Source organism: Zophobas morio, unplaced genomic scaffold (assembly GCF_036711695.1).
Source record: "Zophobas morio isolate AGI-343-1 ecotype UQ-CSIRO unplaced genomic scaffold, CSIRO_AGI_Zmor_V1 ptg000014l, whole genome shotgun sequence".
NCBI lineage: Eukaryota > Metazoa > Arthropoda > Insecta > Coleoptera > Tenebrionidae > Zophobas > Zophobas morio.
Genome location: NW_026972119.1, coordinates 16,095,118 through 16,114,612, shown reverse-complemented (window position 1 = coordinate 16,114,612; position 19,495 = coordinate 16,095,118). Strand labels below are relative to the sequence as shown.

Sequence of the window (19,495 nt, the reverse complement as noted above, 5' to 3'; positions counted from 1 at the left end):
TTTTCAAAATTCTTTAATTTTTCAAATTTTACAGATTTAGAGTTTCGAGGAATTTCGGAAATCCTTGATATACTCTACATCTTAATGATCCTAGAAATAATAAATTCCACATAATTTCAATAAATTTTCACGATGTAAAATGTTCCAGAGGTTCTCATAATTCTAAATAACTTGAAGGCCATGAAATTTTGAAGTTTCTTCCATTTCCAAAATCCTTTAAATTTTGGTATTTTACATATTTCAGATATCCTACAAATTCGAGAAATTCTTGATTTACCATAGACCTTAAGGATCCATAAATAATAATAATAATCAATCATAAATTTTGCAAAAATTTAATAGATTCCAGAAACGAGAAATATTCCAAGAATGGTCACGATTTTAAACAACTTAAAAATCTTGAAATCCTGAAAATCTTCTATCTCTGCAAAACTTCAATAAATTTCCCGGATGTAAAAGATTTCATATTTTCTTATCATTCTAAAGACCTCGAAGAGCTTGAAGATCTTCAATTTTGAAGATGTTTCGAGTGATGCAAAGGCTTCCAAAATCGTCTGATTTCTGGGATTTTACAGATTTTAAATATCCTAGAAATTCCCGAAAGTCTAGCCATTCCTTAAAGTTTTCAGAAATCTTAAATACGCCAGAAATTCTATTCAGTATGGGGATGCGAAGGATTCCAGGAATTCTCATGATTTTGAAGAACTTAATTACAAATCCTGAAATTCTGAAAATTTTTCAAACCAATCAAAGATTCTCAAAATCACTGTAACTTTTGAAATTTTAGAAATCCTAGAAATCATAAATACTGCAGAATTTCAATAAATATTTGGGATGTAAAAAATTCCAGAATTTCTGATCATTTTAAATGATTCTATGAGAAGATTCTTGCAATGATTAAAATTTTTTCAAAATCTTTTAACTTATGTATTTTTACAGATTTTAGATGTCCTAGGAATTCCAGAAATCCTAGATACACTATAGATCTTAATGATCTGAAAATTCTGTAGAAATTCTATAGATTTTTCGGGATATTAAAGATTACAGAGGTTCTCATCATTCCAAAATATTTCGAAGAGCTTGAAGATCATGAAATTCTGTAGATTCTTCCAATGATTCAAGGATTTCCAAAATCCTTTAACTTTGGACATTTTACAGATTTTAAAGATTCTAGAAATTCTAGAAATTCTAAATATACGATAGACTCTGGGGACCCCAGAAATCGTAAATACTGCAAAAATTCAATACATTCCAAGGGAACGACATATTCCAGGAATTCTCACAACTGTGAAGACTCCTAAATTTCTAAAAATTCTTCCAAAGATTAAAAAATTTCCAAAATCCTTGGAACTTTTAAGATTTTAGAGATTCTAGAAATCCTAGATATTTCAAAAGTCGTAGATATACTATAGGCCTTAAAGGTTTTAGAAATCATAAATACTGCGGAAATTCAATAAATTCTGGGATGCGAATAAATCTAGAAATTCTCAACATTTTGAAAAAGGGAATCCTGAAGTTCTGAATATTCTTTCATGATTCAAAAATTTCCGAAATTCCTAGATGGACCATAGATCTTAAGCGTCCTAGAAATCGTAAGAGTTTCTTATCATTTTAAAGATCTCAAAGAGCTTCAAGATACTGAAATTCTGAAGAATTTCAAAATTCTTCAACTTTTTAAATATTACAGATTTTAGAGATTCTAAAAATTACAAAAATTCTAAATATACTCTAAATCTTAATGTTCCTGGAAATTATAAATTCTACATAAATTCAATAAATTTTCACGATGTAAAAGATTACAGAGGTTCTTATTACATTAACCATGGACCTTAAGGATTCATAAAAAATCATAAATAGTGCTGAAATTTAATAGATTCGAGGGATGCGAAATATTTCAGGAATGCTCACGATTTTGAAAAACTTTAAAAATCTCGAAATCCTGAAAATCTTCTATTTCTGCAGAACTTCAATAAATTTCCGGGATGTATAAGATTAAGAGTTCATGATCATTCTAAAGATCTCGAAGAGCTTGAAGATCCTGAATTTTCAAGATGTTTTGAGTGGTTCAAAGACTTCCAAAATCGTTTTATTTCTGGTATTTTACTGATTTTAAATATCCTAGAAATTTCGGAAAGTCTAGATATACTTTAAAGATTCCAGAAATCGCCGATGGAATTCCCGATATGCCCGAAATTATATACATTGCAGTCATACGAAAAATTACAGGAATTCTCATGATTTCGAAAAGCTTAAAAGTCCTGAAATTCTGAGAATTCTTCAAACGAATCAAAGATTCTCAAAATCACTGTAACTTTTGAGGTTTCAGAAATCATATAAATCATAAATACTGCAGAAGTTCAATAAATATCCGTTATGTAAAAGATTCCAGAGTTTCTTATCATTTTAAAGGAAACGAAAATATATTTCAGGAATTCTCACGACTGTGTAGAGCTTAAAAATCCTCAAATTCTGAAAATTCTTCCAGCAATTCAAGTTCCCAAAATGATTGCAACTTAAATACTGCAGAGATTTAATAGATTCTGGCGATGTGAAAAATTCCAGAAATTCTCAACATTTTGAAGAAGGGGATCCTAAAATTCTGAGGATTCTTTCATGATCCAAAAATTTCGAAAATTCCAAAAGGAAGTATAGATTTTAAGCATCCTAGAAATCATAATCTCTGCAGAACTTCAATAAATTTCCGGGATGTAAAAGTTTCCAGCGTTTCTTGTGATCATAAAGAACTCGAAGAACTTCAAAATGCTGAAATTCTGAAGATTTTCAAAATTCTTTAACTTTTCAAATTTTACAGACTAGAGATTCTAGAAATTCCAGAAATCCTAGATATACTATAGTTCTTAATGATCCAATAAATTTTCACGATGTAAAAGATTCCGGAGATTCTCATAATAAAGTCTTCGAAGAACTTGAGGACCCTGAAATTCTGAAGATTCTTCCAATGATTCAAACGATTCCAAAATCCTTTAAATTTTTGTGTTTTACATATCTTAGATATCCTATAAATTCGAGGAATTCTTGATTTAAGGATTCACAAATAATAATCAGTCATAAATACTGCAGAAATTTAATAAATTCCAGGAATCCGAATCCGACTGCTCACGATTTTGAAAAACTTAAAAATCTCGAAATTCTGAAAATCTTCTATCCCTGCAGAACTTGAATAAATTTCCGGGATGTAAAAGATTCCAGAATTCCTCATCATTCTAAAGACCTCGAAAAACTTGAAGTTCCTAAATTTTGAACATGTTTCGAGTGATTCAAAGATTTCCAAAATCGTTTGACTTCTGGGGTTTTACAGATTTTAAATATCCTAGAAATTCCCGAAGATCTAGATATATTTTAAAGATTCCAGAAGTCTTAAATACGCCAGAAATTCTATACATTATGGGGATGCGAAAAATTCCAGAAATTCTCACGATTTTGAAAAGCTTAATTAAAAATTCTGAAATTCTGCAGATTCTTCAAACGAATCAAAGATTCCCAGATAACTGTAATTTAATTTTTAATTTTTTAGAATATTTTAAATGATCGGTCCCTCTATATTCTGAAATCAAATTCTTTATTATCCCTATAACACCGAAAAATTTTAACGCACTGTTGACTCTAGTAAATACCTCGAGTAAATGAAAACGCAGTGTGTTGAAAAAAGGTATTAAAAAAAAATTCAGTAGATTACATTTTTTCACTAAATTTGCTGATAGTTGTGAGAATAACTTGCGGAAATATAACAAGTACTCATATTATACAGATATTTTGAGATTAGCATGACAGAGGTATAACCGAAAATGAATTTGCCATCTAAATTTCTCTCCACTACACTACAGTGTTAAATAAAAGGTTGATCCAAGAAAAATTTACATTCTCAAAGCTCAAAGCTTCATGAACTGGATTAAATTACTGAAAATTGAAACATTCTTCGTTTCTTTGGAAACCGAAGGTCTTTTTATTACGAAATTTGTGTAGAGAAAGAAGTAAAAAATGATGTAATATTGTAAACTCTCCATTTGGAAATAACGTTTCAAAAGTCGCCGCACTTTTGGATAATACTAGTCACAGTACAAAAAAAAAATTGGTCGAAGATTATTTCGACACAACTCGCCTTTGAAGTATAATCCAACAAATGTGCCAATATATACCCATCGGGAAAAATATCCTCTCAGCACTAATAACAAGCTACAGTTCAAGTGTTTATGTTTATTCATCGAAAGAATATCAAGTTAAAATTGTGTTGAATTTGAATGAGTTTGTCTCCTCAAACCAGAGGACTAAGATTATTAATTAAGCCGCAATCGAACAAAATGGTACGAACATGATAATTCTTATTGTATCATTATTAAATAAAGACGTTCTTATTTTCGCCTTTTCGAGAAAATGGGACGACTCGTTCTTAATTTGAATAATAACAAATTTGTAATGACATCATCAACATAGATACTTGATTGTCAAAAATGGTGCAAATTTGAAAATAGATATTTAGGTCATGAATAGTAGAAAATGCACAAATTTCCATCTGCACAAACATAAAATTGTTATTACAATCTGATAAACCGAGTGTGGGTAGACAGAATAATAGGATGAATTTTGATTTTGTAAATTATAAACACTGAAATAAATATCAAACGTTATATTCCCACATATTTAAGTACAAATTTCAATCAATAAGCAGCGTTTTTGGCGCAGCAGCTTGCATAAAACAACAGACACAGACTTTTTAATGCTAAGTAAAATTAATAAGAAATTTGCAAATTACATTTCGCGTTTTCACAATTCCAGTTTCATCTACACATTTTCCGTAAAGCAGCCTTCCGTGTGTAAATTAAAATCGATTTAATACAACCATCATGAGTGAAATATGTCGCTAAACAGTTTTATAAAGCAAACGTTGGAAACTTCGTGCCTATCCGAGAAACTTATCATATTTAGAGGCCAAAGCCTGAAAGGTGAGATCCAATCCTTTCCGAAGAAAATTAAATGAGCAACAGTCTCTTAATGCCCCTATCTGCTCAAAACGGCGCAAACATCATGTCGTCCAATACTATTATCGAGGTACCTAGGAAAACTTGGATTTAAACGAGCTCAGTCAGCAAACTCGCAAGTTTTGGTTCGCTAACTTTGCGCATCCCTTAGTTTTATCTGATTTGCTTTTTTAATCGATATCATTATTTTCCGTGACGAGTAAATGCTCTTTTCGACTTAACTGCAAAATCGCCTTTTTTCGAACCGAGTCCGGAATATCTCCGACGATCACAGGGAATTATTGTTTTCATATATTGAATTCCGGATGCAGGATATGCAAACATCGCCGTGACGAAGGTTGTGAATATGACGCAGGAAAGTCAGAACGAGTATATAAAGGGAAGCACATAGCCCGGAGAGTTGAAACACCGCTCCGTTAGGTATTTGCGAGTTTTTAAATTTATTGAAATGTGGAAGGAGCAAATTCTAATTTAAAATTATTGAAAAATTCATGAAACGGGGTTTTGCCTCAAGGTGGTTCGATATTTTAATAGGTGTTGAATTTTGTTGATAGGGCGGTTTGGTAAAGACGCTTTAAGGACGAATATAAAAGCTTAAATATTCTATTGTTACGAATGGCACAGTGAGAACATTTTTGAAATTGAGGCTTCAACGGTTTTTTATACATCAACATGATATTCCAAGCAGAAACGTAAATATATCTATGCTAATAATTGTGCTAAAATTTTTCCATTTCATGAAACATATTTCAAAAACAGCTGAATCGCATTTATGTAATATAATATAGAATATAAAGTACATTCGGTGAAGAAATTTCAAATTATGTGTTTTTCTTTTAAACGCCACTTATACGAAAATTAGGGGTAGCAGATTCTATACCGGATAATTTGGCGTTAATGTAGAAAAATCGTGGACGGCGTAGACGGCGAGGTTCGACGGTAATTACTGAATATTATAACGACTCCATGGCGGTTAATATTTATAACGATGAACCCTTCGTGGTCTTATTAAATGAATTTGTCCCGAATCTTGATGATAATAGGGTAATAATATCCGCTGCCTTTCCTTAAGCTGAATACACTGTTCGTGTAATCATTTTCTGGGTGTTATAATTTTTCGGGTCTGCGTTTTCTTGCAGTGTTTTATTATTTTTTGTTTTTTGAAAAGAATCTTGGGTATCACGTTCGAGGGAGTTTTATATTGTTTCATCCAGAAAAGTGGTAGGTCGTAAAATCTCTACCATGTAAAGTTTATGGCTTCTCAAGTTCCAATAACAAATTTAATTTCGGGCACTTGAAGTGGTAAAGCGTTTATTTTATTTAACGGAGAAATGAGTATATTTCGGGTTAAATTTTCGACAAAATATGGGACATACGAAACATGTCTATGTTTTTATTATTAGCTACTTTTTTATGTTACAATTTTTCTTTAACTATGATTAAAATTGTTTAGTAATTTAGTCTAAATTTGGGGCAAACCGAGTACTGTCACTGAGACACGCCTCTGATTTGGCGCTTTCTACGGGGGCGGTTGCTCGGGCGCCAGCTCGCTCTCCAGAAATGGAACACATGGAGTAATCTAGCTGGAGAAATGGATGGAAAATATTCGGCTTTTATTTTCTACACCAGCGGCATATTTGAACACAGAAAAAACTAAACAATTACTTTCGGCAAATCAAAAGAAATAAAAATCCTGTCAAGGTCATTCTGTGGCCTCAAAGGGACTGCTTCGGTTCTTGGGGAAGCGGCGACGCTGAAACGGAAACTAAGGAAGGAAAATATGAAATTGACAGAACAAGTAGTAGAACAGGAGGATAGAATCGAAAAGAATATTATAGTGAAGGGAAAAAGACGAAAAAAAAAATTAGAAGAATTATGAAGCAGATTACACAGTTTATTGCCGATTCAGTCGATGACGGCTGTGAAACTGACGTCATCCACCTAGATATACCAAAATTATTTTTACAGGTTGGATCATGCTATATTCATCAACAAAGTTCATGCCCTTGGCTTTTCTCCTATGTTATCCTCATATTTATTGCAAAGGAAACAGTTGGTTCATTATTTTGGACACAATTCAAGAACACAATTCGGATCGGGGGCACTGCAGGGTTCTGCTCTGGGTCCTCTGTTGTTTGATCTTTTTGTTAACGATACTGCAACCGTTTTAAATATTAATTTGTTAATGTATGCAGATGACGTAAACATTTTTTGTATAATTTTAAAAGAAACTCACTGCATGCGGTCGCAAAATAATCCTGAGGTTGCCTTGGACTGGTGTCTTGACAAGTTGGTTATTAACGAGGATAAAGCTGTGGTGACAATGACATTCTTCGATAAACTTGGGTAGGAATGTTCAAGACCAAAGATTTTTAACAATAAAAAATCCAAAGGAGTCGTAGAAGTGGACATACGAACGGGTACTCAGCACACTTAAGATATAATAAATTGACACTAAATGATGAGGAAGACGAGGAAGAAATAGGACAAGACAAGCTAAGAACAAATGAAAATGAGGAAAAATACAACCCAATCTAAAAAGACGGTATTCGATGGATTAGCCGGCAAACTCAAGCAAGAAAAGTCACTAAAATTTGGAAGCGCAAAAACGGAGAACGGAAAGAGTATATGATATACAGCGGAGTTGAAAGTGAAAAATAGGCACAGCTGGGGGTACCATATGTAGTAAGTAGAGGAAATATTAATGGAAAAAACAATGGAAAAGTATACTAGACCAAATCCTGAAGGTAGAATTGGAAAAAAATTAAGAGTCACAACATGTTGATAGTTATAGATCAAATGAACAAGGTAAAAACAAGAGAAAGATGAGTTTTGAAATAGGTTACAAGAAGACGTAGAAAACACCAAGGGTACTAGTAGTCATAGGAAATATGAACGAAACAGTGAGGAACCGTTCCGAGGGCACAGAAGGAAGGGTGGAAAGATTTGAAAAACATAAATGGGCTGGTATGTACTGGTAGAGAAAACGAATTCAAAAATTTTAAGGAGTTATAGATGAAACAATTGGTCCAAGGTTACTTCGACAGAACTTCCCTCGCCCTTGATATACGCTCCAACAAATGCCGCTTCTTTGAAAAACTATAATTTTTTTTTTCTGATAACCTTTATATTGTAAAAACCAGCGGTGTAAATGACACCTCGAACCCCCTGCGCCGCGGAGGCCCAAATTCCAATAGGGGCCTTCCGCAGACATACGAAATCTCCTAGCAAGTACCCTCTCTGAACACATGTCATGACTGTTAGATTGTGTTCGAATCAGTTAACGATTAAACTCCTAACATGAACTGTGAACTTTCAAACAATAAAACAAATTTACACCATTTAGCGTCGGTCGAGAATTCGCATATTTCCACTCGGAAAAAAAAGCCGGAAGAATTAGCTACGCTTGTTGGGAAAACTGTGGCATCGTCGTCGTTACGATTAATTTTCGTTAAACAAAGGTTCTCCATTTTTATTAACTACCAACTCAACTAAACTTAACCTAGCTAACTCATGACGTTTCATTCACAACAAACAAACCAAAAGTACATCAGAGAAGATAAACGTCGTAATGAAAAATCCACAGTGAATTATGTACTGGTAGAGAAAACGAACTCAAAAATATAAAGGAGTTTTAGATGAAACAATTGGTCCAAGATTACTTCGACAGAACTTCCCTCGCCCATGAAATACGCTCCAACAAATGCCGCTTCTTTGAAAAACTATAATTTTTTTTTCTGATAACCTTTATATTCTAAAAACCAGCGGTGTAAACGACACCTCGAACCCCCTGCGCCGCGGAGGCCCAAATTCCAATGAGGGCCTTCCGCAGACATACGCACAATATGAAATATATTATTCAAAGCAAATAACCAACTGAAAGAATGTATTGTTATCAGTGTTCATGCTTAACTTCGATTGTTTATGTTTATACATCGAGAGAATGTCACGTAGAAATTTATTTGATGTGAATGAGTTGTCTCCTCAAAACAGACAACTTAAATTATTAATTAAGCCAAAATAGAACAAAATATTTTCAATATGATTATTATTATTTCTATTTGATCATAATTAAATTATTGTAAAATTTGATTTTACAATTTTCGTTTAGCCATAACCTGTGCAAAATAAGAACTAGCGCCATAAATAACAATAATAAAATATATTTAAAGCAGATCTAACAGGATAAAATGTCCTTCAGCACTAGGTACTAGCAATCTAAAGCTCAAGTGTTTATTTATGTTTATACATAGAAAGAATGTCACGTAGAAACTACAATCGAACAAAAGATTCTGAATATAATTCTTATTTTATTAATTTTATTAATTATTAAATTTAATTTAATTCAATTTACAGAAAACCCTTTTTTACAGTAAACTACAAAACAAAAGCACGTTCTTAGCGTAACATATCAATTTAACTATTATTATAATAATTCAATAAACTAATAAATAATAATTAATGTCTACAAAAATAGGAATATTATTTAATTAATTCTGCAACTTTCTCCTAAATTAGTTACTACCTTATTCTTATCTTTCCAGAATTTTAAGAATGCTTTAGGATTACAGTTAATATCTTCCTCAGTTTGTGTAAAATATTTACCGTAACACTCTTGTGATTTTATTTGACATAGATTTCTTATTCGAGAAAATTCAAGATAATCAGCATAATATCCGAAGTTGTGTATTTAATATGAAGGCATTTCTTTAACGCGATTAATTTTTTTAATTCGGTGGATAACCATCTAGGGAATTCAGATGATTTGAATTTTTTCTTAGGAACAGTATTTTGAATTGCTATTGACGAAAATGTGTTCAAAAGTTGATATCCTGCTGTAGGAAAGCGTATTCCCAAATAATTTGACACAATTGTTCGTTTATTATATGTTGTGATAACCCTAACAACCCTCCTTAAATTGGCATGTGAGATAAAAATTGACAGCCCGCGAAAAATTCTAAAATTAAAAAATTTGCCCTTGGCTGTGATCGACACTCAAAAGGGAACCTACGTTGTGTGTTTTTTTTGTGGTGGAATGCGTTCCGATGCAAGTACTGGACCCCAAAGTTGGAAAAGTACCTCTAAATAAAACACAACATTTATGGAGGACGCAAAATCATTTATTCCTCCACTGACAAAAAAAAGAAAAAAAAAAGCTGTCATTAAATTGTGCCTACTGAAGACACTTCTTAATGCTCAGATACAAAAAAAACTTGCCTAGCTGTTAATGAATTCAACGTTCTGAATCAATGCAAAAATTTGAAAATCACAAATTTAATAAAAACAAAGAGAACTGGATGCAAATACACAAGTTATTACGGATATATGGCACCAAATTTACATTATGGCAGTCAGCAAGAGTACAAAATTTTAATAAACTCTATGCAGCCGAGCGTACGACAGCGGCACCAGAGCGCTATAAGAGTGTGGCGATCGAACTATCTCAATTTCATTCTAAAATATAGCAGAATTACCTATAGAGGCCTGCATCCTTTGTGCAGATGACGCGACCACCTGCTCGACAAGGAACCGCACACTCCGCTTCCGCCACGTGTTATTATGTCATTTACCTCAATTCCATTTAAATTTTCAATTTTTATAACTCTGATATCAACTGCAATCAAACAAGTGTTAAAGTTTCAAAAAAAGCAATAAACAACATTTAAATTCGCCATACATTCTCGTGAAATTTTAATCAGCAAAGAATTCTCATCTGAGATTAAGACTGGACATCAGACAATTTATATGATGGAAACATTAATCAACAAAATATTTACATGGTAAAAAACAGTCTGGTGTGAAATAAAACGTGTGCAGATAAAAATATTACCTGAGGTCAGAAACTTCAGAGCATGAAAATTTACGTTCAATGTAAATTATACATCAAAGAACGGTACTGAGGCTACAATTGTGAGATAGAGATAAATTGTATGAGGTGAAAAAATTGCAAACCAAACAAAATTACATGAGTTTAATATTTGTCCATTCGAGTTATTGGTTAATTTTTAAAAGTGAAGTTATTCATCTGTACTGTGGGCCATCGTTTTACATTCCCCTGAACAAACACAAAAAAACAAAGCAGGCAAACTGGAGGTTTAAAATGGCGTCGGACGAATGCCTGGTTCAAAAAGCTGCGCCAAAAATATGTCTCCCAGAAATTGCGATCAATCCTGTGACATTTTGCAAATAATGGTTTAAATCAAAGGAATAAAATGCACGTCCCATATGACCCACCCTTTTGTTAATTCGTTCAATGAGATTTTACAGTTCAAACATATGCTCAGTGTGAAAATACTCTTTCCACGTGGTCGCGGCCAGAACAAATAATTTACCTGAAGTTAAATTATGCCACACTTTATCAGAGATTCAAATAAAGAATTTACATTATGTTAAATTGTGCCTTGAACCAAGTGACTGGTTACTTAGAAACAATTGGCTTTGTGAGTTTAGATCGTGGACTCGCCCCAGCTTATCCCAAACAAAGACATGATAAATAAACGCAAAAATGCATCCAGCCTTGCGACAAAAGCTTCTCGATGATGTAGTTTTCCACGTTGCAAGAAAATATGTCTCGGTAATATACCTTTCCACGTTACGAGGAAAATGTCTCGGTGATGTGATGATGATATGATGATAATATCTGCCCAAGGGGAGAAATTTTTAATCCCCCCGTATCTCGGTCCACGATATTATGAATTCTGCCGTACTTTCGCGGTCCTTTTCCCAGAGTGGGACAACGTTAGATTGATTCAACTGCCGTAAATTAATTATTAGCAATCTTGTGTGAGGAATTTAGCAGTATTATGTTCAATTGTGTTCGAATCAGTTAACGATTAAACTCCTAACAAGAACTGTGTATTTACAAATAATAAAACAAATGTACACGACGTGTTAGCGTCGGTCGAAAATTCGCATATTTTCGCTTGGAAAAAACCGCAAGAATTAGTTTTTTATTAACTACCAAACCAACTAAACTTAACCTAGCTAACTTAGCACGTGGTTTTACTCACAACAAACAAACCAAAGTTCTTGCATCAGATCTTGATTCAAGCAACTGCTTAACACAGTCACTATTTTATTATTATCATATAAAGACGTGCGTATACAAACATCAGATAGACAGACACATAGACGGGAAAGGGAGACTACCTTTTTGGACTGGAGGGGTCATGAAATGTCGAGAAAACAGCTCGTTCAGAACTTTCTGGCAGGATCTAAAATGTTCACCCTTGGGATCCACTTCTTCACAACGTCTAAAATACAAACGCAAAATTGATAATCTACATTAATGAACTTAAATATTCTGATAATCTCGTTTTATTTGGAAGTAATAGAGAAGAACTGAAACAAAAAATAGAAAAATAGGAATCGGACGCGAAACAATACGATCTGAAGATAAACACAAAAAAAAATAAATCTTGACAATTCGCCAGAGACAACAATAAATACTAGTTGTGGTTAAGATATGACTATTACACAACTTTTATATTCCGTCGCTGACCAAGAATGCGGGAAACTTTTCAAATATTATTATTTATTCATATATATACTTCCATGCTGTTTTAGCATCGACCTTCGTGTTTGTCAATTTAACTAAAAACGGGTATTAAGGAATGTTCATTTTATAAAGCGGACACTGAAAAATTGCTACTAATTCGAGTACTTTGGGCTGATTTAATTTTTTTTGTTATAAAAATGTTTAAAAATGTTAAATGAAATAATTATTCCTATTCTCTAATCAATTAAGGAGTGTTCATTTTATTAAACGGACACCTTTAAAGTAACGCCACTTTTCTAATTTTTAATCTAAATGATTCTAGTTTTTATATATGAAAGCTTTAAGTTGTATCTATTAAATGCCATTTTTGTTTTCAAAATAACGTTATTTCTTTTTAAAATGAAGCGAATCGCCACTGGGGCCAGAAAATTATCTTTGCAAAAGTGAAGCTACGAAAAATTTCCGTTGGGGGGACTGCCTAAAATAACTAAATGTTCAAAATCAGCAGTGTTCCAAATAATCAAAAAGTTTGGGGAGTTTAATACTTTAGAAGATTTGCTCAAATCCAGACCGAGAAAAGGCCCGCTTAACGAAAATATTGAGGAAAACATCATTAAACTGCTAAAATTAACGAAATGTATGTCTGTGTGGGAAATACGGAAGAAGCAAGGTGTTACCGTAGGTACTGTACAAAATATAAAGACTCGGAATAACATTAGAACGTATTAAAGCAAAAAATCCCAAAAAGAAGCGAAAAGCAGCGCACAAAGTATCAAAAAAAAAAGCAGGAAGTTATAAACAATTTTGGTCAGGAACAAAAATCGTTGTGTTTTGATGGACAACGAAACGAAGGTTAAAATGGACTGCAATACACTACCCGGCTCCCAGTTTTATAATGCAGTCGTAGGGGAAGATGTCCTCGATGACATGAAAACAAAAAAAATTGAAAAGTTTGGGAAAAAAATCTTAGTGTGGCAACCGATTTTTTCTTGTGGGCTAAAAAGTTTTAGTTTTTTTTACGATTGGAACAATTCGGGGCGATGATTACAGGAAAGAATGTATACAAACGCGATTATCGCCTGTTTATTGCAAACACAATAACCCTCCATTGTTTTGGCCAGATTTGGCTTCGGTTCACTACGCTGGTGCCACTCAGGAGCTTCTTAATGCCAATAATGTACAGTTTTTAAAAAAGGAAGTTAAACCACCCAACTGTCCTGAGCTTCGTCCACTTGAGCAATAATGGGCAAATATGAAATCAGTGTTAAGAAAAGATGGCCGAACAACATCATGAGTTGGAGAATTTAAAAAAATGTGGCCTCCTGCTATGAAGAAAATCACAAACAAACCTGTGCAAACAGTGATTCGCGGTATTCGCGCAATAGTTAGAAAATTTTATAGTTTCTGAATATAATTGATTAGAGAATAAGAATAATTATTTCATTTAACATTGTTAAACATTTTTATAACAAAAAAAATTAAATTAGCCCAAAGTACTCGAATTAGTAGCAATTTTTCAGTGTCCGCTTTATAAAATGAACATTCCTTATATTCAGAAATTATAAAATTTTCTAACTATTGCGCGAATACCGCGAATCACTGTTTGCACAGGTTTGTTTGTGATTTTCTTCATAGCAGGAGGCCACATTTTTTTAAATTCTCCAACTCATGATGTTGTTCGGCCATCTTTTCTTCACACTGATTTCATATTTGCTCATTATCGCTCAAGTGGACGAAGCTCAGGACAGTTGGGTGGTTTATCTTCCTTTTTTAAAAACTGTACATTATTGGCATTAAGAAGCTCCTGAGTGGCACCAGCGTAGCGAACCGAAGCCAAATCTGGCCAAAACAGTGGAGGGTTATGATGTTTGCAATAAACAGACGATAATCGCGTTTTTATACATTCTTTCCTGTAATCATCGCCCCGAATTGTTCCAATCGTAAAAAAAAACTAAAACTTTTTAGCACACAAGAACAAATCGGTTGCCACACTAAGACTTTTTTCCCAAACTTTTCAATTTTTTTTGTTTTCATGTCATCGAGGACATCTTCCCCTACGACTGCATTATAAAACTGGGAGCCGGGTAGTGTATTGCAGTCCATTTTAACCTTCGTTTCGTTGTCCATCAAAACACAACGATTTTTGTTCCTGACCAAAATTGTTTATAACTTCCTGCTTTTTTTTTTGAAACTTTGTGCACTGCTTTTCGCTTCTTTTTGGGATTTTTTGCTTTAATACGTTCTAATGTTATTCCGAGTCTTTATATTTTGTACAGTACCTACGGTAACACCTTGCTTCTTCGGTATTTCCCGCACAGACATACATTTCGTTAATTTTAGCAGTTTAATGATGTTTTCCTCAATATTTTCGTTAAGCGGGCCTTTTCTCGGTCTGGATTTGAGCAAATCTTCTAAAGTATTAAACTCCCCAAACTTTTTGATTATTTGGAACACTGCTGATTTTGAACATTTAGTTATTTTAGGCAGTCCCCCCAACGGAAATTTTTCGTAGCATCACTTTTGCAAAGATAATTTTCTTGCCCCAATGGCGATTCGCTTCATTTTAAAAAGAAATAACGTTATTTTGAAAACAAAAATGGCATTTAATAGATACAACTTAAAGCTTTCATATATAAAAACTGGAATAATTTAGATTAAAAATTAGAAAAGTGGCGTTACTTTAAAGGTGTCCGTTTAATAAAATGAACACTCCTTAGATCTATTTTTAGGTTAAACATTATGATTCGTTGACTAATAATAATCGCGTTTCTGGTATTTTTGTTCCGACTGGATTCTATTGTTCGGGATTTATAATTTTTACCATACGCGATATTAGTCACAATTATACAACAGCTTCCGATCTCTCCCTTTTTGTTAGCTCATTCAGAATGGACTTGCTAATGCTTAATTTCTGGAATCCTCGAACTCCTGAGAGTAATATTGTTTAGGCCCCAATTTAGTCCGCAAATCGCAGTCAAAATCCCGACACAACAATAATCGCCAGATAATTCCCAAACTCTTAAAAAAAGCCCACTTTTTTGGCGCTTTGGATCCGTAATTCCGGAACTGAAATTTTATTCGGCATTTTGAAACTACCACTGTGATAAGAACAATACCAATTGAAAGCATTGAAAAAGCCATTACAACGAAATTTTCCCCGATATTTTAATAGAGGTGGCGAATTTTGTTAATACGTCGGTTCGGTCCGGCACGCCCCGAGGACACACATAATAGCTTAAATATGCCATTGTTACAAACGGCACAATGAAGCTTGCAGTTTTTGAGGGCTTAATGGGCATTTTTATGTACGCTGACACATGCCGCCCGGGTTGATATTTTAAGCATGTACCTGAAATATTCATTCCGTAGTGCAGTCGGCGAAATGCTTTCGGAGGAGCCGTCCCTCGATTAATCTCCCCGGAATTATAGCTTAGTCCTAATATCGAGCTTTCCGGGTAATTCCGGGCCGATCCGGCCTCCTTTAATTATTTATTTTCTTGATTTGCAGGTAGCTTGGGTCAGAGTGGACACGCAGACGATTCTATCTATCCACCACAATGTCATCACGCAAAACCCGAGGATATCGCTGAGCTACAACGACCATCGATCCTGGTTTTTGCATATCAGGAACGTGCAAGAAGCTGATCGGGGTTGGTACATGTGCCAGGTCAACACCGATCCGATGCGGAGTCGTCAGGGCTACCTCCAAGTAGTCGGTAAGTGCTCGAGTGAGTAAAAAATCTTGTACTAGTTTTGCGGTTGCAGTGCCGCCGAGCATCGTAGATCGGGAGACCAGCTCGGATATGGTGGTTTTGGAGTCTACTAACGTCAGTTTGACCTGCAAGGCGACGGGTTATCCGGAACCGTACGTCATGTGGCGTAGGGAAGACGGAGAAGACATCCGATACAATGGAGAAAACGGTAATTGCATATTTATGACTTTTTATTACGTTGAGGTTTCGCGCAGAATTTCACCTTTATGACGTACGAGGGAGATCGGGAAAGAGACTAACGCCATTACGACTCTGCGGGAGTATCAAAATCCGACTTTATCTACAAATACGAACGATACAATAATAATAATAATAATAACATAAATAATAAAACTTTCCGTCCTTTACCTGGCCCCACTTTTCCACTTCGCCTCGTACTCGGGTTTGCACTGCAGACCACAGCATAAATGAGGAAAATGCGGAATTGGATACTCTAGCCCATCACAATAACCTTCCATTCCGCGAATTTTTTTTTATATAATCGGCTTCGCTTTCCCTGCATTCAACTTTGCTTAATAAAATCGTTATCAGACACGGAAAGAACACAATAACCTGATGAGTGCGGCAATTTGCATGTGTTACCGCAAATTCAGAAATGAACAATAAAGGCCGTATGTCGCTGTTTTACGCACTTCTGATATCGTTATGTTTCCGGTTCTATTTAAGTGCTACACAGCCGTTTTTAATACTAAATCGAACACAACCCAACAGTAAATTTAGATAATGTAGGTAGAGCTACAAATTTTATAGCGTGAGAGGTTAGTTGGGAAGTTTTAACAGCGCTGCCTTTGTTTTATGATTTGCATACCGAAATGTTTATTAATTAAGTAGCAGATTTGTGAAGATGACGAAACGGTGTTTATTGCTTGTTGTTTGGCGTGCGTCGTTAAAAAAAAGATGGAAAATCGCAACAATGAAATTCGGATAATGCGAAAGTCAAAAATTGAATAATTGAAGAAACCAAAACTTTTTAAAACAAAGAATTATAAAATTTAAAAATGAGAAATTGATTAAAAGAGGTTATATTCAATAAATGCGCACGTTGAATATGGTGAAAATCGGAATAATCTTTCTCGGTACACACTTCACTATGAGAGCAGGGTCCGAGAATAAATGTTCAAAATATAAGCCGTTGAACACATAAATTACAACACAAAATCTGCATAAAATCCCCTTTTCTTCTTCGAAGTGACGATGACAATTACTTAAGTAAAGTTTGAAAAATTGAGGCAACAAAAAATTATAAATGTATAATTGAAATAAAGACGTTTTTCGAGTGTAGATCGTGTGCAATTTATAAAAGGTTTCGACGTCTTAAACCTCTTGAACTTCGATTTCTTTGTCATCATTGAACTTTTCGTTTCTCGTCCTTCACTTCCTGAAGGTGTCCCTTACGAAAGTTGGCGAAACGTCGAGACCTTTTCTACATTTCACGTGGTTCAAACCAGAAAACTTAAAAAACTTGAAAAACTGTTTCATTAAAAACTGGACAACTGAGAAATCGAAAAATTATAAAAAAATATATAAAACTGAAAAATCAAAAATTTGGAAAATCTGATAATTGAAAAATCAAAAATTGATTCCTTAAAAAGCGGTTAATTGAGAAATCGAAAAAATGTAAAAATATAAACTTGCAAAATTACAAATTGCATAAATATAAAATAGAAAATAGTTTAAATTTCAAAATCGAAAAACTAAAAAATCAGATAATTGAAAAGTAGAAAAATTATAAAACTGAAAAATCAAAAACGAAAAAAATTGAAATAAAAATTTTAAAATATTAAAAGTCAAAAAAATGGAAAATCGGGACAATGAAGTTCGAATAAGGGAAAAGTCAAAATTTGAATAATTGAAAAAACGAAAACTTTTCAAAACAAATAATTATAAAATTGAAGATTGAGAATTTGATTAAAAGATGTTATATTCAATAAATCAAAAATAATTCATTATTAATTATATCGTGAATCCAATTCCCCATTTCATAAATAAAGACGCATGTTGAAAATGGTCGAAATCGTAATAATGTTTCTCGGTACACACTTCGCTATGAGAGCAATGTCCGAGAATAAATGTTCGAAATACAAGTTGCAGAATACATAAATTATAACACAAAACCTGCATAAAATCCCCTTTCCCGTTTCGAGTTCACGATTACATTTATTTATTTAAATTTTGAATAATTGAGGCAACTAAAAATTATAAAAATGTATAATGGAAGTAAAGATGTTTTTCGAGTGTAGACCGTGTGGAATTTAAGAAAGGTTTCGACGTCTTAACCTCCTGAACTTCGGTTTCTCCGTCATCATTGAACTTTTCGTTCCTCGCCCTTCACTTCCTGAAGATGCCCCTTACGAAAGTTGGCGAAACGTCGAGACCTTTTCTGAATTTCACGTAGCTTAAACCAGAAAACTTTGGTCGTGAAAACCCCCGAATCCTTTGCGAAACTGAACAATCCAAACAGTCTGACATCGAAAAATTGGAAAATCGGATACCTTTAAAAACGGAAAATTGTAAAATAATTAAAAAGAAAAAATGAACACTTGAAAAATGAAAACTCAAAAAAAAATTGAAAAACTGTTTCTTTAAAAACTGGACAACTGAAAAATCGAAAAATTATAAAAAATATATAAAACTGAAAAATCAAAAATTTGGAAAATTTGATAATTGAAAAATCAAAAATTGATTCATTAAAATGCGGTTAATTGAGAAATCGAAAAAAAGTAAAAATATAAACTTGCATAATTACAAATTGCATAAATATAAAATAGAAAATAGTAATAGAAAAATTATAAAACTGAAAAATCAAAAACTTGAAAAATTGGACATAAAAATTTTAAAATATTAAAAGTCAAAAAAATGGAAAGTCGCAACAATGAAATTCGGATAATGGAAAAGTCAAAATTTGAATAATTGGAAAAACGAAAACTTTTCAAAACAAATAATTATAAAATCGAAAAATGAGAAATTGATTAAAAGATGTTATATTCAATAAATCAAAATTAATTCATTATTAGTTATATCGTGAATCCAATTCCCCATTTTATAAATAAAGACGCATGTTGAACATGGTCGAAATCGTAATAATGTTTCTCGATACACACTTCGCTATGAGAACAATGTCCGAGAATAAATGTTCCAAATACAAGTCGCATAACACATAAATTACAACACAAAATCTGCATAAAATCCCCTTTCCCGTTTCGAATTCACGATGACATTTACCGATT

The 19,495-nt window shown here is 33.3% G+C and overlaps 1 protein-coding gene across 3 annotated transcripts in view; it reads left to right on the top strand.

Annotated features, from left to right (window-relative positions):
* The window catches only part of LOC135128579 (neurotrimin-like), a 190,917-nt gene that overhangs the window by 129,079 nt on the left and 42,343 nt on the right, over window positions 1-19,495 (top strand). For all 3 annotated transcript variants that reach the window (XM_064055470.1, XM_064055469.1, XM_064055472.1), the window contains exons 4-5: window positions 16,004-16,211; window positions 16,261-16,416. In XM_064055470.1, the coding sequence (XP_063911540.1) occupies window positions 16,004-16,211; window positions 16,261-16,416 (364 nt within the window). The remainder of the gene's footprint in view (window positions 1-16,003; window positions 16,212-16,260; window positions 16,417-19,495) is intronic.